The 25194-nt window shown below is 51.1% G+C and overlaps 6 protein-coding genes across 6 annotated transcripts; 4 read left to right on the forward strand and 2 right to left on the reverse strand.

The window, feature by feature from the left end:
- The first annotated feature begins 266 nt into the window (after positions 1-266).
- Positions 267-1456, forward strand: BJX68DRAFT_169606 (translation initiation/elongation factor MRX8). Its single transcript, XM_071037034.1, has 2 exons — positions 267-838; positions 928-1456. The coding sequence occupies exons 1-2, from the start codon at positions 279-281 to the stop codon at positions 1358-1360; spliced, it is 993 nt and encodes a 330-aa protein (XP_070894761.1). The 5' UTR covers positions 267-278; the 3' UTR covers positions 1361-1456.
- Positions 1457-2095, reverse strand: BJX68DRAFT_169607 (uncharacterized protein). Its single transcript, XM_071037035.1, has one exon. The coding sequence runs from the start codon at positions 1966-1968 to the stop codon at positions 1552-1554; it is 417 nt and encodes a 138-aa protein (XP_070894762.1). The 5' UTR covers positions 1969-2095; the 3' UTR covers positions 1457-1551.
- BJX68DRAFT_169602 (F-box/WD repeat-containing protein) lies at positions 2066-5876 on the reverse strand. Its single transcript, XM_071037033.1, has 3 exons — positions 5132-5876; positions 2346-5063; positions 2066-2289 (listed from the first exon to the last, which is right to left on the reverse strand). The coding sequence occupies exons 1-3, from the start codon at positions 5426-5428 to the stop codon at positions 2164-2166; spliced, it is 3141 nt and encodes a 1046-aa protein (XP_070894763.1). The 5' UTR covers positions 5429-5876; the 3' UTR covers positions 2066-2163.
- Positions 5877-7686: 1810 nt separating this feature from the next.
- BJX68DRAFT_257986 (putative meiosis specific protein Hop1) lies at positions 7687-10471 on the forward strand (the record flags this gene model as incomplete). Its single annotated transcript, XM_071043447.1, has 11 exons — positions 7687-7896; positions 7950-7972; positions 8031-8247; positions 8294-8573; positions 8624-8789; positions 8837-8994; positions 9066-9124; positions 9184-9423; positions 9477-9705; positions 9757-9941; positions 10001-10471. The coding sequence occupies 11 exons, from the start codon at positions 7687-7689 to the stop codon at positions 10469-10471; spliced, it is 2238 nt and encodes a 745-aa protein (XP_070894764.1).
- A 3762-nt stretch (positions 10472-14233) lies between these two features.
- On the forward strand, positions 14234-19004 carry BJX68DRAFT_257987 (nucleotide-sugar transporter-domain-containing protein; the record flags this gene model as incomplete). The annotated part of the gene is made up of 5 exons (XM_071043448.1): positions 14234-16447; positions 17464-17544; positions 17612-17641; positions 17699-18673; positions 18723-19004. 5 exons carry the CDS (start codon positions 14234-14236, stop codon positions 19002-19004), a joined length of 3582 nt encoding a protein of 1193 aa, XP_070894765.1.
- A 536-nt stretch (positions 19005-19540) lies between these two features.
- BJX68DRAFT_270991 (putative DEAD/DEAH box DNA helicase (Mer3)) lies at positions 19541-24446 on the forward strand (the record flags this gene model as incomplete). The annotated part of the gene is made up of 11 exons (XM_071046847.1): positions 19541-19793; positions 19866-19994; positions 20072-21047; positions 21112-21293; positions 21349-22037; positions 22093-22668; positions 22729-22883; positions 22928-23025; positions 23074-23289; positions 23343-23622; positions 23672-24446. The coding sequence occupies 11 exons, from the start codon at positions 19541-19543 to the stop codon at positions 24444-24446; spliced, it is 4329 nt and encodes a 1442-aa protein (XP_070894766.1).
- Positions 24447-25194: the final 748 nt, after the last annotated feature.

The raw sequence follows: 25194 nt of genomic DNA on the forward strand, positions 1-25194 counted from the left end.
TCAAGAGGTGTATATAGCTAGGACAAATGGCAACGTAAATGCGTCAAAAAGGTTTGTATATTGTGGAAGAGAGAACAGGAATCGCAGAGAAGTTGAAGATGACGCTCGATGCGATTGTCATCCCCGACGGAGCTTATCGCGGGGATCTCGGGACAACTGCCTCTAACGGCAGAAATCTGGCTCGGCAAACATGCCCTTCCAAGACAAAATCAGAGAAGCTCCTCTGGCGCATCCAGAACATCAACCCTTTGTACTTTGTCAATCCGGTCCATATCACCATGAAAGCTCCTCTATACATATGTCGCGCCTGCCGACAAAGGCCCTCCTTACGCATAGAACGTCGAACAATCATCACCGCCGCTACCGCCGCCACAACTCCAACTCCTACTCCCAATCCCAATCCCGCAACGAAGAAACAAAAACTCCCTCTCAGCGATCTAACCCCGGATCACATCTCCTACTACTGGGACACGCAAGCCCCCAGCGCACCGCAATTACACTACGCAGACAAGCTCTTCAGGCCCAACAAACACGCACCCATAAAGCTATGGTCAGCGTCCAAGTTCCGGACCACGCCTATCTCCTCGACGGAGCCGGAAGTCGCAGTCCTCGGCCGATCAAATGTCGGGAAAAGTTCACTCCTTAATGCGATTATGGGAAAGGAAATGTGCTGGACGTCTTCGAGGCCGGGCAAAACGCGCGAGATGAATGCGTTTGGGATTGGAGGGACGAAGGGCGGCGAGTCGAAGATTGTCCTGCTTGATATGCCGGGGTATGGAAAGGCGAGTCGGCCTGAATGGGGGGTTGAGATTATGAAGTATCTTCAAGGGAGGAAGCAGTGAGTACCGAATTTTAACAATCGCTGCTCCGGCGAGCTATTTGTCTCGTCAGGACATCGCTAACTATATGGCCGGCCGGCCTTTACAGACTCCGCCGCGCATTCCTCCTGATCGACAGCGAGCACGGAGTGAAGCGAACAGACCGCGACATCCTCAACCTATTCCGACAATACGCGATTCCGCATCAGATAATCCTATCAAAGGTCGATAAAGTCCTCGTCGCGAATACAGCCAAGCCCACAAGCGTCCCATCAGCCCAGAAGTTGGCCGAGCTGAGGGCTAACCTGGAACGCCTAAGACCCGTCATCCAACCCGTCGGCCGCAACGAAGGGCCCGGCGCTTTGGGAGAGATATTGACGTGCAGCTCGCAGGTACGGCTTGGTCCGGAACAGTTTCTAGGTGTTAGCGCTGTTCGCTGGGCGATCTTGTCTGCTGCTGGATTGGATGGGACTGTGGAGGCGAGGGCTGAAATCATGGGCTCGACGGAGCCAGTTCGTGGCGTTTCTAAGCGTGCTCCTTGATGCCGGAAATAGTCGGGGCTCGCTTTATGGCCCTACCCAATATCGGATACCCGTGCTTCAGATTTGGGAGTCGCAACGTACAACCTACCAAGGTCTTGTAGACTACCATCACTGGTATGTCTCCGCTTGCTTTAGTCTACTTGGGCTGAGCTGTTGAATGATCCCCATCAATTGCGCTCGTCGGAGAACATTCATGGTATCTCCCAGGTACCATCACTTACATGCGTCAAGCAGTCTACACATGGATCTGTAAGCATCGAATCTGACAGCAGAATGCTTGACGATGCCACTTTCGATGGAAATTCCCACTGTGATGAAGGGACAGGACATATATTCTCTCTATAAACCTTGAATTCGAAACGAAAGAGCGGGATCCAAGCTTTTCGCGCCACGCTCTGAAACGCCACATACCAAGAATATGGGAAAAAAAGATGTTTCAACCACCCATATGGGACATGACATGATGGGTGTACAAATGATATAGACATAAAACTTAAACACAATAATGATATGGGATTGTGCTGAATACCAAGACGCCTGTCCGTCATAAACCGCAGCTTGAGGTGTGCTGCTAACCACGCTATGCAAAGCCTTGCAATGTAAATCATTCCATAAGGGTATCGTAAGTAGTGCTGGGTCGAATAGTTCAAACAGTGAAGATTGATAGGGTCGTCAGGGAATAGTGGATGGGAACACAGCCGATTGTTGCACGGCGACGAGGATACCGACGACCCATGTGTTAGTTGGCCCTACCAGCGGGTCGTGAAAAGGAAATCGGGCCCGTCGCCTTATGTAGCAGGTAGCTATGCATCGGAAAGATCATAATCCTCGTCGGTGTCGCTGACTTCCTGGCCTGTTCGGTTTACGACAATCCGCCTGCCGAGTTGATCGTCCGGTACACCGTCTCGAGAAGCACCAAAGTCCAGAACCTAATAAGAGAAATGAGAAAACTAGACGTAGGAAAGATCATAAAGCTGCAACTCACCTCGATGTAAGTCATGCCGTCACGTTGCACGGCAGCAACGCATCGACGATCATTGAACTTAACTTGCCATACCCCTCCAAGGTTCGTGAGAAGATCTCGGACACATTCTCCGGTTCGTACATCCCACATCTTCAGCGTGCGATCAGAGCCTGATATCACCTTCTGGCCGTCGTGCTGGAAGCAAGTGATTGCACCCGTGTGAGCGCTCAACATGCTCTTACACTGCCCAGTCTCAGGATCCCAGATCCTCAAGGTCGAATCCGCGGCAGCGGAAACCAGACGATCACACTTCAGGTCGAGAAGTCCAACCAGAGACGTATGGCCTTCCAGGTTGTACAGAATGGAGCCAGTTTCAAGCGACCAAACCTTCACCATATTGTCCATTGATCCACTGATGCAACGGTTTCGTTTGTGGTCAAGAACCACACTGTACACTTTGAGTGAGTGTCCCGAGAGTCGGTGCAGAGTCTCTCCTGTGGAAATTTTCCAAACTCGTACGGTACAGTCGTAGCTCCCGCTAACCAGGGTGTCTCCATGAGCCGCAATTGCGCGAACAGAATGTTGGTGGCCAGTAAGAACACGGACAAAATAAGGGCAGTCAGTGTCGTCAACGTGAGGACCACTTTGGTAGTAACCGGGATCGCCAGGTTTAGGAAGCTTCCACACCCTCAGATTGGAATCTCGCGATCCGGTGATGATCAATGGTTCCTTCGGCATCATTTCCGGAGTGCCATCCGATTTCTTCCCGACTTCAACCGGAAGCACGATTTGAAGACAACGAACAGTCGAGGTATGGCCATGGAAGATTTGTGTACACCGTTTCCTCTCAATGTCCCAAACACGGACGGACCTATCGGTTGATCCCGAAACGAGAGTGTTCCCATAGTACTCAAGAGCCCACACCCCGCCCTCATGGCCTTCGAGAGTCGCCTCTAGAACACCAGTCTTTGTGTCATAAACGTTGATATTTGTGTCGTCGCTACCCGTCAAGATCTTGTTAGTATCGAATTGAAGACACGTAACTACATGGCGGTCATGAGCACGGAAAGCAAGGTGTCTTGGCTTGACGCCCGGTTTCATCCAGCCCTTACGGATGGAAGAATGCCGCTGATACAAAGATTTGTAGAGATGGAGTCCTCGAAGAGACGGCAGACCAATGTCTGGATATGGAACGGCAGCAGCGGCGGCATTGGCAGCAGCATACGGCCCCTCCGTAAGCGACACCTCTTTCTTCCAGTCAGAAGAGTCAGACTGGTCGGTGCCGCTAGATGAGATCTTGCGCTTGGAGAATTTTCTGCTAGAAGCCCGGGAACAAGCCTTTCTTTTCGGGCGGCGATTAACAGATGACGATCTATCGCTTGGGCCAGCCAGCGGCGAAGTAGCAGAGCCGGATTCTGGGTCTTGTTTGATGAAAGTTGAGAGACTGAGATCTTTTTCGTAGTCTTCAACTCCGTTTGGAAACTGCCATCCCCAACCTTCCCTGATTGCCCGCTGCAACTCTCCCTCTGGAAGCACAAAACCATCCCGTTCAAAAAGGTCTTTCCAGGATTTCTCGTCCGAGTTGATGATATGCCTCCACTTTTTCGACACTTGAGCAGCACGGCACATGGTTTGTGCGTCGAAGAACTTGACAATGTTGAGACTCAATTCGAGAGGAAGAAGGGTGAGAAAGTCGCATTTGAGGGCCGGGTTAACAACGTCGGCGACAAAATGCAGAGTCGGTTTCGGGCAACGTTTGAGCAGTTGGTACATCAGGTACGTCTTCATCTCTTCCGGTACCGAGTCGAAAAAGTCCACGATATTCGGCACATCCATCAAAGAAGAAGCTCGGGGAATGTTTAGTTTTGAAGAGAAAGCACCAGCAATAGACTCGGCAACCGAAGGAGCCGGGGCACTGAAGACCCTTTTACGAGAATGATCAGTAGTCTGAGGGTCGTTATGTTCAAGACTGGAATCGGTCTCATCTTCAGGATCTTCTGCAGAGTCGAACGAAGAATCGGCGTGCAGCGCATTCATGGCAGCCACCGGCGACAAACTGGGACTAGGCAAGCACATATCTTGAGCAACAACATTATCAATCAGCGTCAGCTGTGAAGCCGAATCTATGGACCGATGCTGGGAGAAGTTATCCCTGATGTACTCAGTGTCCTGGCTTGTGGAAGCTGCGCTAGGCTCTTGTTGTGTAGGAAAGTTTTCCGCCTCGTGCGATGTCTCAGTTTCAGATGGACGTCCAGAATGTCTGCTTCGCTCCGAAACGATCGTTTTTGTACGTGTTGGTTCTTTCCTCGAATGGAGGACGGAGAGGTCTCCCTGAGACTCAACTTCAGATGACAACGGAGATCGGAGTAGAGTTTCCTTCCTCGGGAAATTTGAACTGTGAATCCTTCTCCTCGATGCAATACTGTCTTGGGAGCTGAAGCTGTTGTTGCCTTCAGTTTCAGGGGTCGCCAAACCAGCGATCCTGGGTGTTGAGCCATGCGAACGAAATGAGCGGACAAGAGGTTCTGAGGGGACCCGATTCGAATGCGTTCTCAAGTTACCTTGGTAAGTTTCTGTGATCGACAACGGGCGGCGCTTTGAGCTCGTTGGGATGGGAGATGGATGGTTCGAGACTCTGGACGCGGGAAACCGACGGGGCGGCTGGTCTTCGGATGTAAAAGAGGTCACTGATCGAACTACGCCATTTGAAGCTTTCAAAGCCTCATTTTTTTCATTAATCTAGAATGCAGTATTAGTTTCAAGACTTGACATGTGTCCTTGAAGGGGTGAAATTTGATCTTCCGTACCTCTGCGAGAGTCCCCGCGGTATCATCAGGTTCGCTGAAAACCACTGGCTTTCCTCCAAGCTCGAACTTAATGTTTCTTAATGTCGAGGGTGTAGGGGAGGACGCCAAAGGGTACACCTTAGGGTCAAGCTCTCGAATCGCGCGCGGTGGTTTGATAAATAACGGCGGGAAGGTCGTAGTGGTAGTCGTGGTGGTGGTTACTACGGTGGTTTGCGTCGCAGGGGCGAAGGAAAATTGACCGATGGACCCAGAGACGGGTCCAGGGATAAGCCCATTATTGCTCTCATTATCGTCCATGTTGTGGCTTGTAAAGTTCGTCAGGCTCGGCAAAACTCCCGGAGGCGCGGACGCGTCGTGGTGGGCGGTGGCCACGGGTTGTTGACGCTGGTCGTGTTTGGTCTCAGATATCCCTTAGCTCACTATTCGACGGTCATATGAAAAGGGATGAAAGCGAGAGCCGTTTGACGCGGTTGTAGAGGAGGTATTTCTTCGAGAAGATGGGGGAGATGGGGGGCGCTGTCAGCACGGTTCACGGCCGTCAAAACCATGTGCCTGCCCGAGAGTGAAGGAAAACAGTGTTCATTAGAGCATATTCACCAGCGTGGTGTATTTTTGTGAAGCCAAAAAATCGGCGAGAATGATGATGGTAAGACGAGGAAGAAAACTTCCAGTGGCGTGCCCCGAACAAGGAGATGTTGTTGGGCGGCGGAGAACGGTCGAGGGAGCTGGAGGTGGTTGGTTGTTTCTTGCCTGGGCTGGTCCGACTTAGCAGTGCTGTACCGTACTGTCACCTGGCCCGCTAGCCTAATTTGGCGCCTTCCCGAGCCTCCGCACCAGATCTTTAAAGAAAGCCCACCATCAGGAGGGGGAGAGGGGTTTTAGAGTATACATCGATGTAGGGTCTTTTCTGTCGATAGCCCGAAAGAACAAAGATCTGAAAAAATATCCGTAGGACAGAGAATCGCCAACACAGAAGATGGTAGCGGGTAGCATAAAACTCTTCATGTGGTTACTGACAATACTAATACTAGTTTCAGGCCTATAATTATCCTCCAACGAGCAAGACACATGGAAAGTTGAGTTCTGGTACAGGAAAACTATAACGTCGCTATCCCATGTGGCCTTCTGTCTTCTCTGGAGCAAATCCTGAGCCTTCAGCGTCTGTGCCTCTGTCTATACATACCGTCGGATCATGCCGCTGTTACTAGACTCTCCAGACCCCAGAGAAATCCGTTTTATGGAGATGATTATCTTGTTACAAGGGACCGAGAATGTCATGTGATAGGTCATCCTCTGCTTGAAACAAGTTTTCTTGTTTTCCCTTGCTCTGCTCCTTTGTAAGCCCGATGGACTCATTCAAGATCACCTGAACATGTTACTCCTGTCTTGTAAGCTCTCCAGACTCCAAGGGCATATTTCATACCAGTGGCTGAAACCGCATCCACTGGAATCACGTGCGATGGTGGGGTTAAGTTTGGCATGGGACGTGTTGTGGAGAGAAGTCGAAGGCAGCAGAACTGTAAAGCCTCAAGCTGGATCACGAGATGGAGACCCAAGTATGAATAAGCAAGTAGGAGCCTTCCTTACCCGGGTTGAGAATGATGATATTGAGGGATCCCTCTCGGAATGTCTGTGGGCTATCTTGACGAAGTAGAAATGCGGGGAAGGGGTGGTGCCGAGGGTCTGTTTCAGCGACTCCAGCGGACCGTGGTGGGACTTCTTTGATAGCCCACGCATCTCCCAGTCTCAGGTATGGAGTAGTATCTATACACCTGGTTCTGTACGGTCCATCCAGGCTGTGTCAGGGAAGAGGAATTCAGCCTTGCTTAGGAAGTGGCTGTCGGGGCTGCAAAGGTATTTGATCCTTCAGCCCGTTGTCGCCCCATTTATCTTCATCGGGCCGCTGCTATATTTAGTCTATAAAAAAAAAGTTGTAGTTTGTTGGCGAACAAGTGACGGAAGTGAACAAGGAGGCTGGCACATCAAGCGCGTGTTGAACAGCGAGGCGGGGATGGTAAGCGAAGACCTCCCCCACGGTCCGACCCTCTGTCAATAATATACAGAAATCCCCGAGGTAAGGGCGTCTAATATTCCCGGTTCCGACCTGAGGCATCGCCGAGATGGGGGTATGTTGTGGACTGAATTTGAGCCCAATGGTGAATATTCTTGGAGTGTGTGAGAATTGGCTCGTGTTAAGCAAGGAGCGTCAGGATGTAAACAAAAGATTTTACGCGTAGAGCTAGAAAGCCTGATAGTTGGGAAAAATAAAAAAGGCAAGGTAGAAAGCCAGTGGAAGGGTTCTTTAATTTCATTGTAACTCTAATAACTTGTGTTTTCACGCCAGAAGAGGTTGCAAGAGATTGGGTTGGTTTTCTGCGTCAGTCGAGGTCTCAGGCGGGCGACTTGACTCCCGTGACCGAACTTTCGGCCTTCATTTTGATTTGATTGACATCAATCCGCGCCTCCCACAACCACCTCGATTGCGAGCGTGAATTTCATCCCTCCTAGCGGATTGGAAACGCCAAAGCGATCGCTTGGGCACTTTTTCCTCCGCGATGGTCCGGATCAAGTTTACTGGGCCGCCGCCAGCGACGGCTCATTCACAACTCTCGCGTGCGCGTAGCGACCTGCCAACAGAAGTTACAACTCCTGCGACAGCCGGAACACAAAATACTCTTAATGGCGACTTGGTTTCGAGCGCGGACCACAGCCGTCGGGAGAAGCAACAGAGTCTGGAGATGGTGAAGATTATGCTACATGTGACTGTGAGTACTGCGATTCCATTCCGTGCCTACCCAATCTAACCAGCTATATTCAGTTCGGAACTTTATTCTATCTTCGGTTTGTTGAACCTATTGCTCCGTTACCATCGGTGTCGATTCTCATTCCCGTGGTATAGGGAGTTCTTGCCCCTTCCGTGTTTCGATGATCGCGATCTCAAGGAAGCCCAGAGGCAAAAGAAGTTTTCGTACCGCGAGTTCATCGACAGCAATACGAATCCCAGCCTATCCAAAGGGAGCCCTAATGTAGCTTCTGGTCAAGGCAAGAGAGGCCAGCCACTGAAGGTCATCCTTCGCGGTTCCGACCCGAAGGCGGATATGATTGTCGATGTTCTAGTATGTCTTTTGACCAATCTTACATCCAGCTCACTGACACGCCCAGGAAACGGGTATATTTGATGCTCTGAGCAAGAGTGTCTTGGAAGCGATCCAACTCACTATTGTTGCGGACAAAGCAGAGCCGGACAATGTCCTCGAATCATATACCTTCACTTTCAAGTACACCGGTGGTGCAGGCCAGCTAAACAGTCGCCTGGAGAGCCTATCAATAGAGCCCGTTGGCTATGTAGCTGATATCAAGTCTGCTCAAACAGCACGTATGGGCCTCGAGAGCATTGTCAGGCGTTTGATAACGCTAAGTGCCTTTCTTCCTACTCTTCCAAGTAATCTTCACCGCAGACACTTCCCCTTGCACTGCCACTGACGATTACAGACAAACGTGCCCTTGGAATTCATCTCTTTTACACTGAAGACTGTCCTCCTGAGTATGAGCCTCCTGGCTTCGCTGGGGCGAGAGATGGAACCATCAACTATCCTTTGACCGAGAACTGGCAGAAGGAATCGCAAGCCTGTGGAACAATGGACAGTGGATGGCATACGTACGTGGCGCTTGTCTTAATTCAGTGCGAATTACTGACGAAAGTAGTGTCGGACTCAAGGTCACTTCTCTCAAATGGGTTGGCCCGGAGCCAGAATCCATACCGCAGATACCGGCGCAAATTGAATATAAAGATACAGTGCCGCGAATCGCAGACATCGGATTCGAGGATGAAGGAAGCAACCTGATCAGCCCACAGCCCCGAGGTACCATAGCTTCTCTTATCTTCCTTCTGCCTGAAGATTCTAACCCGGTGTAGCAGACAGCCTCCAAAAAGCGACGCAGGAAGCGACGCAAGATGCTATTGAACGAGAAAGATTGAAGCAGATGATGCCAGTGAGGAAATGTTGCTCGTCACCTTGGACGGATCTGACTGACCCAATCCACTACACTAGTCTCAAGAACTGCCTCTCTCGGAACCTGACAGTGACGTGGTTGCCACACAACCAGCCAAGTCGATACAGCCGTCAGAACCTGAGAAGACAGAAACCCCAGCCGTAAAAGAGAAGCCCCGTCTATCTGAAGCAAAGATAGCAGAAATCAGGAGACGTCTGGCTTCACAGAGCGCTGAGGATGTGCAGATCCCGGGGACTGTCCAATGCGAGTGCGACTGGGACGAAGAAGAGAAACCGATGGTGAGTAAAGGCCTGCGGCTTTCCTTGATGAACAGGTCAACTGAGTTTATCAGCTCGAATGCAATTTCTGTCGTACGCGACAGCACCCTCTCTGCTATGGATACGACGACGCCACTGGCTTTAGTGTTCCCGACATCCACGCTTGCTATAAATGCCTTCTTGGACCTGACGAGGCGCGTATCTTTGACCGGGTGAAGGAGATAATGGTTGCTCGACGCGCACTACGAATCATCTTGGACGATGGATACCCAGTCAAGACTTCGACACTTACTGAAAAATTGCGTGAGTTTATACGGATTCCCGCCCTCATGATTGTTATCTGACTTTGTATAGACTCAAGCGGCGACCGGATAACAAGCATTCTAGCAAAGGAGGGATTCTTAGAATCCACCCCTGGCAGCAAAGTTAAGGGCTTCGGGAATTCTGGCCTGCCGAGATTTAGGATCCCCCTATCAGAAAACATTCACGAGAGAATCCGAACGGAAATCATGGACCCGAGGGTGAAAATCCGTCATCATGTAAGTCTTGCCATCCCTTTCAGATATTCTTCGGTAGTGAGCGCTAAATATAGCTGCAGTTCGCAGGCCAAAATGCCGATAATGCTCTCGTAATCCGCAGCCCACCAGCGAGCAGCGAAGTCGACGGCGCGAGCAAACTGGCTTCCCAATCTCAATCTCAGGCCAAAGCCACACCGGGGAGCGCCAAGGCAGAGACGCCTGCAGAGACACCACAGCAGCACCCGCACAATCTAAGGCGCAAGTCTATGCGATCGAACCCACTGAGCGTCACTGATAGTGAGATTGCCGACCGACGCGACGTCGTCCCAGCAACACCCCAGTCTTCTCAACTGGACACGCCAAGATCAACCCGCAAGCGAACTAGATCTTCACAGGTTGGCCCGGAGCCTGTTTCCGTGACCCCGTCTCAGTCAACGCCCGGCCAGGACGAAGAAGGGCTTCGACGCAGCGGGAGAAAACGACGCAAGATCAGTAACTATAACAAGCTTATCGATGTCGGGGCGCTATCGAGTGGCGACGAGAAGGCTTAAGCCAGAACGGAGATGGAAAGTTCTCAGGTTACAGAGGTTTCATGCGTGTTTGTACAATTCTTCTCATTTGAAACGCTAAGCATCCGTTTAAAGTTCAGGTAAACTCTGAGTCGAGGGGAGGTGAAACGGCTAGGCGTAAGGATCATTCTTTTCCTTTCTTTTCCTCATATGTACTGTAATAATAAGAAGAAGCGAAAACTAAGGCATGCTAATAAAGTCTTGTGTGAGGCGATGAAACATCCAGTAAGGCTTGATCCCTGACTGAAGAATCCTGGGCCATTGACGATAGTGAGGATAGTGCTCAATAGTTTGGCCGTTGGCTGAGACCCTTGGAACCGTTCCAGTACCGGGGTCTTGGGATCGAAGCCGTTGGGAATCGAACATAGGCATTGTCAGAGTTGGGTGGTAAACCCTAAGTAGATGATGGGCTTCTGCTTCGGGATTCCTACTCGCAGAGTTGTCGTGAATCGATCAGCGGAAAGCGCTACATATCCACAGATATGCTGAACTGCGAGCACGGCACACAACATACGGAACACTCAAGTCACTAGAGCTATGTAGTATTCACCCCCTCACTACCCAGTCTCAGTCTCAGACTCCAGGGTCACAGAGAAGGGCCAAAAGGCACATCACACTCCGAATGAACCCCGGGTTTACGAAGAGTGGTTAGGCACAGAGTTCAAGCGGGTACCTGTTGATCAATAGTTTCGCTATAGTGGGCCGGTACCCCGTAGGAGAATATATTGTGACTCAGCATCTGCACTGGAATAGGCAAATGTGATTTGATATGTTATGGAGAGGGTTGAAAGCAGTGAAGTCGAAAGCGGGGTTATTCTTGGAGTTGAAGCTTTTTCTCAGACTGGATTGAACTTTGAAGACTTGCAGTGTAAGGCTAGTTCTTCCTGTTTGGGCGGAGATGGTTGAGCGCCATTCCAAGGGGGGCTGACTCTCCAATCTTTGCCGCGGATATATAATGCGAGGGGTTACTATGCTGAAAAGGACTGAGACATGTGCGGCATACTCCGGTCGTGGTCTATATGGGAGAAAATTTGTCAGTGAGGAGCTCGGAGCGTCTTTGAGGGAAGAGTGTGGACTTGGCTTGGATCACTGAAACTCTTGAAAATCCTCGGAGCGTCACCGAGTGACAAGATCTGCGATGGACAGATCTCAACAGGTTAGCGTGGCGTCCGCCAGTGGGACAAATCAACATCGCAGATGGCGTGCAGGGTGTGAAACGCCGTCCTCCTGCAGGGGGTATGCAGTGCCAGGACTAGTCGTGACGACAGGGAAGATGGCGGCTGACGAGTCCAATAGCCGTGCAACATGGGGGTTGGCATGGAACAATACTCCGTCTGTTGTCCGCCGCAACAGCGGCCGCGCTGTTGTGCACCTTCCAGAACGAGCCTTTGCAGGTTCAATTGGAAGTTGAAACTTGACCTCTTCCCCTTGAACTTCCCCATAACCGACTAAGCAGACTACCTGCAATAGTCCAGCACATCACCCAGTCCAGCGGTACACACACTGCCAATTGCGGAGATGCAATCAGACACAGCGACTGGCTCAAGCCGAGAATCCGATCGGAAACGTCCTGCGCACTATTTACGGAGACATGTCAACCACCCCCAATGGCGCTACTGCAGGCGTCATCCAGGGCAGATGAATTACCCGTTCGAGGATGGCAGCGCTGGGCCTTGCGGAAGGGGCTTGGCCGACTATTGAATTGAATCAATCTTGCTCAGTTAATAATATTGTTGGTGGTGCACTGGTGATCCACCTCCATTGCCGCCCAAGGCTGGCGTTAGCGGGATGGGGGGGAATGGGTGATCAGCAGAGGGCTGGGCGCCTCATTGGCAGGAAAGGGACGGCTGGGTGAGCGAAGGAGTTTTCCGTCGTTCTTCGTCACCGTCCGCGCGGGATCGCGGTTTGTCCATCGAATGATTCGAATCGATCGAGTGCGAGCCAGAACCCGTGGAGAGGCTAAGACTTGACCCCTTTTTCTCCAGAGCGGGCATGGTTCGAACAGCTCGGCTGGCCTGTGTTCATGTGGGTGATGCGAATGCTGGCCGGCGGATTCGAATGCAATTTCTTCGCCTTCTCGGAGAATATTTGCACAGATACAGTTCTTCAACGTCTCTACTTGCCTCAATTTTAGGAAAAGGGGCGCGTCGCGTGGCCGAAACACACGTGTTGAACCGTCCCAGCGCTGCGACGCATAACTTCCGTATGGCCTGGAGAAAAGCTCCTGGAACCTGAACTTTGGACCTCCAGGTTCTCCCGGAAAACCTTAAGTGCAAAAAAGAAAGCAAGGGAGACGGAAAAAGCAAGTGCTCTGTTAGCCTACTTTTACTCGCATTTGACCTCGACTAGTCTCCTCCCATCTGACAACCATTATCCTGGTTCAGTGGCCCACTTCGAGGCAGGTTGGCGGAATGGTTGTGGCCTAAACTCACCGTCTTCCATCACAGAAGGAATCAAGAGCTGGCTGGAGGCTTGGACTCTGGAGGATCATTCTAAGTCGACCGCGACTCCGCGAGCACCAGATTGGGTTTGGCGAACCCAAGGGTGTCACAAAATCAGCTGCATCCCTCTGTCTATCACTGAAACTCGGGTTGTGCATGTGCTCCCGTTGATTCTTGTTTGGCGAGATCCTGAGGAACATCCATACCGAGCTGCTCAACTCGAATTGTCGCAGAATCGCAGGATTGCCAGTGCTATCCCCGATCTTCGTCGCCCATTCCGACGGTTCTCTTCCGGATGCACAGGAGCAGCTTTCTGGCGTGTGATGATCGCTGCTCCACCCAGGCACAATCGCGGATCCCCTGCATCTGGTGTTTCCATCGTACATCATCTCTAGGCTCTGGAGTCTCGACGAGCTAGCCAATGTAGTTCCCGATGCTCGGTTTTGGCTTCGTGGGCGAATCGAGCCTGATGAGTGATCGCCCCTTTCGAGTTGACATCCACTGATCCCACTCTGTCAATAATTGTCGGGTCTTGTAAGACTCTTGCTTTAGCCGACTCCAGTAAACGAATGAGGAATGGGGATAGTGGCGCGGAGTCCTATGGTTCGGAGAATAATGATTTGCAGCCAGTGCAATTTCCAAGAACGTCTGAACAGCGACTGTGTCTGCTGCCAAACTGTGGGCACACCCAAAAGCTCGCGCGGGCGGATCGGGCTTGGATTTAAATTGGACATTTAGTCGGCAGCCGGTCCCTTGGGCCTTGCGCCTAGTTGTCGAAGAGTTATTATTATTCCAGCTGTTAATCTTAGTCTTACAAGCTGTTATCCACTCGCAGTTGACCACCTCTCCCGCGGCACTTGATAAAACCGGGTGTTCGCTGCTCCCTGCGACCCCCATCCGTCTCTCCTTTCTGGGTGTTTGCTGCCCCTGTCACTCTTTTGTTTACCATCATCTTTCTCGCTGCCATCTGCGAGCCATCGTCCCGAGAAATCCTCTCTCTATTCTCGAGCACTAGAAGAAGAATTCGAAACTCCCAAGACCCAACGGCGCGGGCGCCAGTCGTTTAAACGCCTTTTTTCATCATCGACTCCGTAGTGTGGGGAAGCCTTCTTTTTTGGGGTGAAACAACCACACCTCGAACCACCATTGACCTGCGACCCTTGAACAATTCCAAAACACTCTTTCGACCTCACTGGATTCGAGGGGTAGGCGATATATGTCAACAATAATTCGCCCGCGGGCTGTACCATTTTTGACGAGAAATCAACAACTAAACCGTTGCTAACCAACGAATCGTGCCACCATGCCTCACAAGTCTTTTCACGTACCGCTGCGCAAGTCGAGTGTAAACGCTCCCACTGGCGAGATCCACTCTCAAAGCAGCAATCGAAATGACCAAAAGTCGAGATCTATACACAAGGCCCAGAGGATTTTAGGAACAACGGACATCGCCCTTGATCACGACTATCACCGGCGGCCCGACAAAAAGACTAACACCCGAAAAAGCTATCTGAATGCGCCGGATCTTCTGACCCAGCATGAAGCCGCAGAGGACCGCGTGCACTCTTCAAACCTTCGTGTCCGGGCCTCGTCGCCTTTGTTAGGTCAGGACTATAGAGATACCGTTGACTCGACACCTCCCCTTGTCCAGCTCACAAGGAAATTGCATCTGTCGGGCTCTTCATCAGCTCTATATTCTCGTTATAGCTCCCGAGAGTCCCACGGTACCTCGAGCGCAAGCCTTGAGTCGACGGAACATGGCCTAACTCCCGAACTTCTTGGAGAGATATCCGATGGTGGATTGAATCCTGCATTCAAACAGCCCAAAGGCCCGATGAAGGATACCAAACGCAAGACACGACCACCTAGGATTGATCTTTCTTTGCTATTTCCCAAACCGCAGTCAAACAATACCCCTCTTCTTTCACCACAACGTATGGTAACCTCGCCGTCGGCCATCTCCACAACATCAGATAACTCGACAATGAAACCACGGAAATTCGAGCCCCGATTACCTGGGAAGAAACTCACAAAGACGCCGCCGCAATTGAGACCATCGCAACGCCCAGAGAATAACCATCAACCACTAGCTGGCGTCCTAGGCTCATCCATTTCGCACGGTACGACTGGCCCGGAGTGGTCCAACCCTTCACTGGAACGAACTGTCCGTACCAGCGAGATCGACAGGGCCCTCGAGAAGAACTTTGATGTGCAATTATCGCCGCGATCACCGGACCGATCTCAGTACAACCAAATGAACTTCAGCTTGCGCAGCAGAGAGAATCTCCAACGGAGCGATTCAAAGTCTATGCTATCGGCTAGATCCGGAGAATCCGCACGGTCCTCTCAAAGGACCCTGCGGGAAGCTCAATCGAACAAATCTCTGAGGGATATGCCACCAGCACCCTTCCGATTTGGGTTGCGTGAGGACGTGTCTTCAAAAAAGGACAATCCTCTGATGTCGAAGAAGAGCAGCAAAAGCACTCTGAAGAACTCCGACCTCACCAACTCGAGCGTCCTGTGCCTCTCCTCGTCCGAAGATGAAGATGAAGAGCCGCCCTTCATACCTCCACCCCGGTTCAACAAGAACAAAAGAGATAGCGTGTCTACATACGGGGATTTCGAAGCAGAGATTTGCACAGCTACGACTGCACAAGCGACGAAAAGCATGCTAAGAAGCGTGGAGCGCCCTTCGTCTTCCAACACGCAAGGGTCCCGTTCTAGTCTCAAGCCCCCTCAGCCCCGGCGAGACTCTTCGGTATCGAAGCACTCTTCGTCTACAACTGGTGTCAGCCGGTCACGTCGGTCAAGTGGGATACCCGCCATCCAAGAGCCCAATTTCCTGCATAACGATCCGATATTCGACCAGACCAAAGTCCCGGCGAGAACCCCGTCTCTGTCGCAGAAGGAGATCAATCGGAGGAGCAGGCTTATGGCCGTTACAAGACAAGAGGAGCGTCTCCTCGAAGTCATGAGACAGCGGCAGGGCAAGATTACCCCAAGTTTATTCAATGAGTCCGTGGAGCCGGATCGCCGCTCTATAGCATCGGGTCCTTCTCGAGATTCATTCTACTGCGCCGACACCTCATTTTTACGCCTCAGCCCCGGAATACCTTCTCCCGCAATGGCACGCGCAGTCCAAGCGAGCCAGAAAACCCGAGGTAGCTCGACACCGAGAGGCCCCGGATCTGATATCGATGCCAAAACCATCCATTCATTTCCATCGCCGCGGGCTAGTCTGATTTCCTCAAAAAGCCTTCCTTCTCCTGCTACGAGCACGACATCCCCTCTGACTCCGACCCTTCCTATTCACCGCTTCTCCCCCTTACCGTCTCAAAAACCTCCCCCGCGCCGACCCCCGCCTCCTGTTCCCGGTCTCCAAAGACAGCACTCCAGGAGACGCACGGACAGCAGCGGAGCGATTGGTCTTGAAAACACCACCGATAACCGAAAAGAAAGCAGCGAATTCCCAATTTGGGCGCTCGGCTGGAATAGCGAGAGCAGCAACATGACCGCAGTGCATTGATTGATGCGCCCCCGTTCGCTTTTCTGTTCTTTGATATCAACGGCTCTCTTTCTTTTTCTCTATGTGAACTCTCTCCATTTTATACTCAACGTGACGGACACATCACACGATCCACTCTCTCTACACACTCCATTTTTCCTATCTCATGTCGGCGGTCTCATTCCTTAGCTACGGTGTGGTTGATTTTTTGGCATTTGTCTTGCAATGCATGGGAGGAAGTTCTGGGTAGTCGATTTCTAGGAAATATAATAACTAATGCAAAGGTACACCAACATGATTTATCCTGCCTGGACGGCTGTAAAGAGTCCCGAGGCCTCGTATACCGTATCGCAGCCACTGCCTCATCTAATAAGCTTCGGCGAACCGGCGGAGCCTAACCTGGAGAGAGCATGGCCTGACCAAGAGCTGAATGCATGTCGTCATGCTGGAATGCCCGCCCGGTAAGGGTCCATATCACAGACCAATTGTTGGGATCCGAAACGCGAGCTTGCTTGTTTCAAAGACGCCCCATGGATGCTGGATCATCCGCTGTTCTGTTGATCCCTCCAAAATTGCTGGCCTGACGTCAGCTCCAATCATCGCCGAGTCTCCAAGTTCAGGGGAAAATCGTCCGACCCCCCCGGACATTTGAAGACCACACCGCCCAGCTTAGGCTTCACCTGGCGCTTCGGACGAGTCCAATAACCTAGTTCATAAGATTGAGCTTTTCCTTGCGATTTTGCTAATTTTTCTTTGTCGTGCGAAGAAGTTTTCCCTTTGTGCTTCATCTTCCTTTCCTACTTCTTGCCACCAATTAGCCGAAAACCTTGGGATTGTCGCGGAGAGCGTTTCCACGAGCTTTTGAACCGCCGCCCGGACTTTCTCTCCACACACACACAGCGATAGCTCAGGGCGCCGATTTAACCCCTGTCGCGTGACAGCTTTAATCACGAGAGCACCTCAATAATACAAAAATCCTCTCAAATCCTCTCATCAGTTAAAACCGCTTCGAACGAGCTACCCAAGAGCTCACAACCAATATGGGGGAGAGTGTCTCACGCCGGTCTACCACGCCGGGAACGGCTTGGAAGCACACTTCCTGGATCCTGGTGAGCTATTCTTCTCATCAAAATGAGACGCGGTGTTATATTCGCTGACCACCACCTCTCGGAGCAGTTGACGGCACAGTATACTGCTTTCGTTCTGGTTCGTCGCTCGCTCTCCCCGTCTACTCGGACGAAGAACTGACCTTTGTTTTAACAGTTAGCGCATTATTCTCGGATTATGCCACCAACTGGCGGCAAGCGATATCTCACATCGACCGCCGTTTTCTTCAACGAAGTCGTCAAACTCGCCGTTTCCCTGACGGTAGCACTATACGAAGTCTCGAGGTCGGCTCCACCATCGGTCCCCGCGACATCGCTCCTTTCCTCCCTCACAGCGACCGTGTTTTCGGGCGACAGCTGGAAACTCGCTATTCCGGCGAGCTTATACACCTTGGCCAACTCGCTGCAATACATCGCGCTCTCGAACCTACAGGCTGCGACATTTCAGGTGTCCTACCAGTTGAAGATATTCGTGAGCTCGGTCTTTGGCTTGATTCTCCTCGGGAGGAGCATTCCGCTGCGCAAATGGGGTCTGCTGTTGGTTCTGTTGATTGGTGTTGGTCTCATCCAGATTTCGAATGCTCGGCCGGACGAGTTCTCGCTAGAGAATGCAGCTGCTCATTTCGATTTCCCTCGGTCTTTGGAGGAGTGGAAATCAGTTCAATTGGAGGGCCGGAGTCTTCATAAACGATCGGCTACATACGAGGGCATCGAGGAGGATATCTTGACCGCAACCCCGCGATTGAACGGGGCAGTTGGTGTCCTCGCTACCCTCGGCGCCTGTGCAGCTTCGGGACTTGGTGGTGTGTATTTTGAAAAAGTGCTCAAGGATAGTGCAAAGCATACGTCTCTCTGGGTCCGCAACGTGCAGCTCGCGGTCTACTCCATCTTCCCCGCGCTGTTTATTGGCGTTGTGTTTTTGGATGGCGAGACAATTGCCACTGGTGGGATTTTCGACGGCTACAACTGGGTTGTCTGGTCTACCATTATCATTCAGGCTTTTGGAGGGATTGCGACATCTTTCTGCGTGGGACCTGCGCACGCGGATACCAAGAACCTCGCCTCGGCTACGAGTATCATTTTCACTTCTCTGGGCAGCATCTGGCTGTTTGAGTTTGAGCCGACAATTACTGTGAGTTTACCCTTTCGACCGGTATATCATGCATCTAACAGAAAATCAGTTTCTTGTTGGCACCTTTGCGGTCTTGGTGGCCACCTATCTCTGCGAGAGTCCGAGTGCAGGCAAGCGCCAAGGCCCTCGCCCACCCCCGATTCGCGTCGAACGCTTCGAAAAGGAGAGCAAGAGTGATCAGACTTCTCCATTGTCTGCTTCGCCCAAAGAGATCTCCATCAAGCTTCCAACAACTCCCTTTTTGGATGCAGGTATCTCAACCTCACGCCCGACGTCACCCGGAGTCGCGAGATCCGGGGCCTCTCGAGCGAGCGGTGGTGCATACTTTTAAAGACATTATGATTTAACTAAGACTGATGATATGCTTATGAGCGTCGAGTTGGCTGCTTTGATCATGGATTGGTTGTTATTGGAAGTGGATTAAAATTCGCATAGAACTAACTGGTGCGCTTGCTGCTTTTGCCCGCATACATGGCTTAGTATTCGTGCTACTGCACCTTGGTTTTTCTTGCTTCGTTACTATACCCTTTGATTGACTGCTTTGCTGAGTACCCAGGCCGGCCTAGCTTTGATTTATATAAGAAATTGATCGTCAGGTCTCCGAAGCTCTATTTTGGCTCAGATTTGCTTCTTCGCTTATCATTCGAGACCTACTACTCAGAATAATGAAGCTACATTGTCTTCGACTGGTTTTCGTGTGGACTACTCACACTTGTAGGACTCGAGATATTTTACTCTGTGTAGGTGACTGGCCTCCCGTGTAGACCATCCGACCCGCTACCACCCCCATCCCATTTTGACCATTCCGCTTCACCTCCACAAGACCGTCGAATTGTTGGGCAGCATAGCTATCATCTGCTTCCCATCATGAGACGACGAGAGAACCATCCATTCGTCTCTAGCCAGAGCTTCGTGCCCTCCTGGAAACGAAAACCACCGCAGTCCCAGCCCCAAGGTCTGAACTCCGACTCACTCGTTCAAAGAGCCTGCAGGCCTTCTCTTCACAGTTCTGCATATAGCTCAGAGCCGTATCGTGCAGTGACTCAATGGGACCCTTCTCTTGATGCGAATGCCGGGGATTATGGTGGTGGTGGTGGTGATCTTCAACTTGATGCTTTTGGTGAGCACGCTGCACTTTCAGACAGCCATGAAGTTGGTTAGATGGAAGACTAATTGTATGGGTCTGGAATAGATCTCGAGCTCCTGGCCCAGTCTCAACGGCAGTCAAGAGGCTTCCAGGCTTCGTCCTACGTGGAGGGGCTCTCTTCATATCACTCATGGCAGCCGGAACCTCCAAAGCATGTCTCTCGATTTTTTGAAAGTGAGTGACAATGACTTACGAATGGACTCCTACAAAATTTCTGCAATGTATAGGTTAAGCTGACCAGTTGATTCCAGGCTCACAGGTTACGCCGAATCAAAGCCTTGCCTCGGGCTCGTCAGATGCTGATATCCGGGATGCGTCCAGTCCACTCGCGAGATTACAGAAAGGGAGAATGACACTACCCCGGGCTTTTGAACTGGAGGAACAACGAAGGCCTCAAGGCTCTCTCACTTACTCCAGCACGTTAGACAGTGCATTCACTCAGCCTAACACCTTCTCCACACCCTTCCAGCAGCTGCCTGCTGCGAGTCATGGCATCAAGCTCGTATCAGCCCGAGAGCTTCCGGGCAACTATCGGCCCCTGTTCTCCTTCCCTTGTTTCAATGCCGTCCAGTCAAAGTGTTTTTCGACTATCTACAGAAGTGATGATAACGTTGTTTTGGCTGCACCCACTGGTAGTGGAAAGACAGTTGTCATGGAGCTGGCAATCTGCCGCTTGCTCAATTCCCTAAAGGATGAACAATTCAAGGTCGTATACCAAGCCCCGACAAAGTCTCTATGCTCTGAGAGATTCCAGGACTGGGGTCGAAAGTTCAACTCCCTTGGTCTGCAGTGCGCTGAACTTACAGGGGATACTGATTACCTGCAACAGAGGAATGTCCAAAATAGCCAGATCATCATCACCACTCCCGAGAAATGGGATAGCATGACTCGAAAATGGAAGGATCATGCGAGATTGATGCAGCTCGTCAAGCTCTTCCTTATCGATGAGGTCCATACTCTGAAGGAGGCGCGTGGAGCAACATTGGAGGCCGTAGTATCCCGGATGAAGTCCTTTGGGTCGAATGTTCGCTTCGTTGCGCTGAGTGCCACCATCCCAAATTCTGAAGATATTGCAACATGGTTAGGTCGCAATGCAATGAACCAACAAGTCCCAGCTCATCGGGAGCATTTTGGAGAGGAATTTCGGCCAGTGAAACTGCAGAAATTCGTCTACGGGTATCAGGCAAGCGGCAATGACTTTGCATTTGATAAACTGTGCAATTCAAAGTGAGTTTATTATTCACTCTCTATGCATTCTTGCCCATGGCTCTAACTTTGAATTCCATTGAAGACTTGCCAGCATCATTTCCACGCATTCTGCAGGGAAACCTATCATGATCTTCTGCTGCACAAGGAATTCTGCAATGAGTACCGCGAAAGAACTCGCACGGCTATGGTCCACGTCCAATGCTCCGGCGCGGTTATGGGCAGGGCCAAGCCGGCCTCTGGGAGTCAGCCACGCTGACCTAAAGAGTATGCTTGTCCTGCTTACTGTAACTTGCCATAGCATAACTAATAATGCGTACAGCGACCACAGCGGCAGGCGTTGCTTTTCACCATGCCGGTCTCGAACCTGGGGACAGACACCAGGTTGAAAGTGGATTCCTTGATCGAAAGATTAGTGTCATATGCTGCACTTCGACTTTGGCAGTTGGAGTTAACCTTCCCTGCCACCTGGTCATTATCAAAGGTACGGCAGGATGGCAGGATGGCCATACTCAGGAGTATTCAGACCTCGAGGTCATGCAGATGCTCGGTCGAGCAGGACGACCGCAGTTTGACGACACTGCAACGGCTGTGATCCTCACGAGAAAGGAACGTGTCAAGCACTATGAGAAGCTGGTCTCTGGCTCGAAGAGCCTCGAGAGTTGCTTGCACCTCAACCTCATCGAGCACATCAATGCGGAGATAGGGCTTGGAAATGTAACCAACATTGAGACTGCTGTCAACTGGCTAGCCAGCACATTCTTGTTCGTGCGGTTGAGGAGGAATCCAACGCACTATAAGCTCAAGGAGGGAGCTAATCAGGATGATGAGAATGAGATGCTACGCCAGATTTGCGAGAAGGATATCAAGCTCCTACAAGAATGTGAGCTGGTCACGTCTGACGGCCTCAAAGCCACCCCATTTGGAGATGCCATGGCTCGATACTACGTGCGCTTCGAAACGATGAGGATCTTCCTCGGTCTAAAGCCACGCTCAGACATCGGCCAAGTTGTAAGTTCCTCTCCTTTTCGAATCCCAAGCTCAAGTATATACTAATGCTTCTTAGCTGTCCGTCATTTCCCAAGCAGAAGAATTCCGCGATATCCGCCTGAAATCAGGTGAGAAGGCTGTCTACAAGGAAATCAACCGCTCCAGTGATATCAAATTTCCCATCAACGTTGACATAGCACTCCCATCCCACAAGACCTCACTTCTGATTCAAGCCGAGCTCGGTGCAGTTGAGTTCCCAAACCATGAGCAGTTTCAAAAGCACAGATTCCCTTTCCAGCAGGACAAGAACTTCGTTTTCACCCATGTGAACCGCTTGATCCGCTGTATTATTGACTGCCAAGTCCACCTCCAGGACTCAGTTACCACTCGGAACGCTCTGGAGCTGGCGCGAAGCTTGACAGCAAAGACCTGGGATGACTCGCCCCTCCAAATGAAACAGATTGAGCATATAGGCGCTGTGGCAGTTAGGAAGCTTGCCGCGGCTGGAATCGACAGCATAGAGGACCTCGAAGCTGCCGAGCCACACCAAATTGACATGGCACTAAGCAGGAATCCACCATTCGGAGTGAAGTTGCGGAACCGTCTCGCTGATTTCCCCAAGTTGCGGGTGGCTCTGAAGATGATGGGCAAGGTAGGTGGCCCAAATATATATTTTCGCTGCGTTGAACATTACTGAGCGTACGAATGGCAGGACACCAAACCTGGGCGTGAAGTAAGGGTCCGATTCAAAGCAGAAGTTGCATTCATGAACGACAAGTGCCCGAACTTCTTCCAGAGACGGCCTGTTTATGTTTGCTTCATCGCAGAGACCTCAGATGGCCGCTTGATCGATTTTCGACGTCTAAGGTTCGTGACCTAGCTCTCACCAAGGCTAGACTAATCATCTACAGTGCAAGCAAGCTTGAGAATAACCTTGAAATTTTACTGAGTGCGGAGTTGAAGTCCCAGGATCATTATTTATCTTGCCATGTCATGTGCGACGAAATCGGTATGTTGCAACCATATATTAACGGAGATACATACTAATGGCTTATAGCGGGAACGGCACGGAGTGCAGTACTAAGGATTGACCTACCTTCATCATATTTTCTGAGGCAACCTGCCGGCGAAGACAGAGTTCAAGAAATCCCGGATGATGATGGAACTGTGGTGGACAGAGCACAGTCCCAGATTCAGCCCAAAACACATAAGAAGACTAGGATTCGTCGATTTGATAGCGATGAGCGCTTATTTGGGGACTTTCTAGCATCAGGTATCTCATCCCCCTCATCACATATGCTATTGTAGATTCTGAACGGACTGCAGAGGCCATTGAAGACTGGGAAGCAGCCGAGCCCTGCGTCCCGGAGCCGAAGAAGATAGTATCCCGCACGCACTCCTCGAGAAAGGAAGCTGCGAAGCCAAGCACTACAACGAAGAATGACATAGTTTTTAGCGCTGATCCAAAGCCAAAGAGCACAATGGCACGCACAAGCTCCTCAAGGAAGGAATGTGCAAAGCATGGCGACCTGGCACAGAGCAATGGACCCCAGAAGCTCGACAATGGTCGATGGGCGTGTAACCACAAGTGCAAGGACAAATCAGTGTTCGTATTCCAAAATTATGGGGTGCTGGGTAACAACTAACTATTGCAGGTGCAAGCATCTGTGTTGTCGTGAGGGCCTTGACAACCCTCCCAAGGCTGGAAGGAAGAAACCTGACGTGTCTACTCTGTCAATCGCGGGATCAAACCAATTGACCTTGTCCGCCAGCATTGCCAAGAGAGCGGTTCAACCTGCAAAGCAAGACAAGAAAAGTAAGAGGAGCAGTAGAACCGGGAGCTTCGATGATAGTCCAGAGCTCCGACCCCCAGCTTCGACGGTGTACGACATTCCTCCTCTTTCGTCAATCGTGGATTCAAGCGATTACGGAGACGAGAACTTTGATGACCTGCCCTCGCCGGAGGAGTTGCTATTCGGGAAAGCTTCCACTAGGCAGGAAATTGGGCTTGAAGACGCGTTCGGAACTACAAAAGCTGATGAGAGTGTTTTCGAGCCAGGGGACGATTGGGTTGATGTCAACGAAGTCCCGTTCCCGGGCCGATCGCCTCAGATCGAGTTCCCACCCCCCAGGAAGAACTGTGGAATTGTGGATCTTGTCACCCCGGAGCCACAAGAGATGAGTCCTGTGGCTCAAACTTCTGAGAATCGTGCAGGCACCAAGCGCAAGAGCGTTGAGGCGGACGTTAGTGAGAGCTGCAGCGAGGAGAACAAGAGACCCAAAACCCTGGAGACGCCTGAGCCCCGAATCAGCAAAGACCGTGAGGCAGAGCCACAGCTGACCCTCGACGAGTCGGGGATTCCCCAAGACTGGGATGACATTGACCGTGCTATTATGGAAGAGTACAAGGACTGCGTTGTTTTCATTTGATCGTTTGACGTTTGGCATTTCCCCGAGTAGCTGTTTCCATTTCTCTGACTTCATGTGCTTGACACTGTTTACATTTCTCATTTCTTCAATCTCTGTATTTTCCAATCCAGAAATTTCGGCTTGTGAAAGGGTGTAGCTGTCATTTTAAATCCTCGAAACGCGTAGCAATACAAAGAGCTTCAAACACAAAGCACCCTCCTCTCCCTCCTCGCCTTCACTGATTAGAATCACAAAACCAAGGAAGGATAATCCCATTCACTGTTCTTGCATGGCAATTACTGAGCTCCCTCTTTAAGCTGGCAGCCTTGCTATGTAGCCAACCAGCGCCCGAGGCAGCCATCAGAGGGATATCAAAGCCCCACTTTACTACAGTGAAGCATTGAGCAGATAAACAGGTAAAGTAAAGCATTTACCTCTACGCTTCTTGTACATGAACATGAGCCTGCCTGGCAACGTCTACAGAGTTTGCAGCCAGAAGTCTACTTATTTTTCCTGCCCCCCATCTTCCTCCTTTCTCTCTTTCTCCCACCTCTCTCCTCCTCACCCTTCGTCCTCTTCCTCTTTATTCTCTCTGTCCACCACAACACAAAGAGCGAGCAAGCGTTGCACACTTGAGAAGCCTTTAAGAGGTTAGTTCTTTTTATTTCTGTTTGCTCTTTCTTACCTGGATTTCCTACGAGGTTTTGTTCTGAACTATGATGTTGATACGGTCGGCACTTCTGTCCCAGTGTTTCCCAGTTCTCTCCCA

Source organism: Aspergillus pseudodeflectus (genome assembly GCF_044049435.1).
Source record: "Aspergillus pseudodeflectus strain CBS 756.74 chromosome Unknown BJX68scaffold_55, whole genome shotgun sequence".
NCBI lineage: Eukaryota > Fungi > Ascomycota > Eurotiomycetes > Eurotiales > Aspergillaceae > Aspergillus > Aspergillus pseudodeflectus.

Bases quoted from the DNA above. Each gene is read 5' to 3' on its own strand.
- BJX68DRAFT_169606 (XM_071037034.1), top strand. From the start codon at position 279: ATGAAAGCTCCTCTATACATATGTCGCGCCTGCCGACAAAGGCCCTCC. The intron at 839-927 runs GTGAGTACCGAA...CGGCCTTTACAG, and splicing joins TATCTTCAAGGGAGGAAGCA to ACTCCGCCGCGCATTCCTCC.
- BJX68DRAFT_169607 (XM_071037035.1), bottom strand. From the start codon at position 1,968: ATGATTTACATTGCAAGGCTTTGCATAGCGTGGTTAGCAGCACACCTC.
- BJX68DRAFT_169602 (XM_071037033.1), bottom strand. From the start codon at position 5,428: ATGGACGATAATGAGAGCAATAATGGGCTTATCCCTGGACCCGTCTCT. The intron at 5,064-5,131 runs GTACGGAAGATC...ACTGCATTCTAG, and splicing joins CCGCGGGGACTCTCGCAGAG to ATTAATGAAAAAAATGAGGC. The intron at 2,290-2,345 runs GTGAGTTGCAGC...TTCTCTTATTAG, and splicing joins ACGGCATGACTTACATCGAG to GTTCTGGACTTTGGTGCTTC.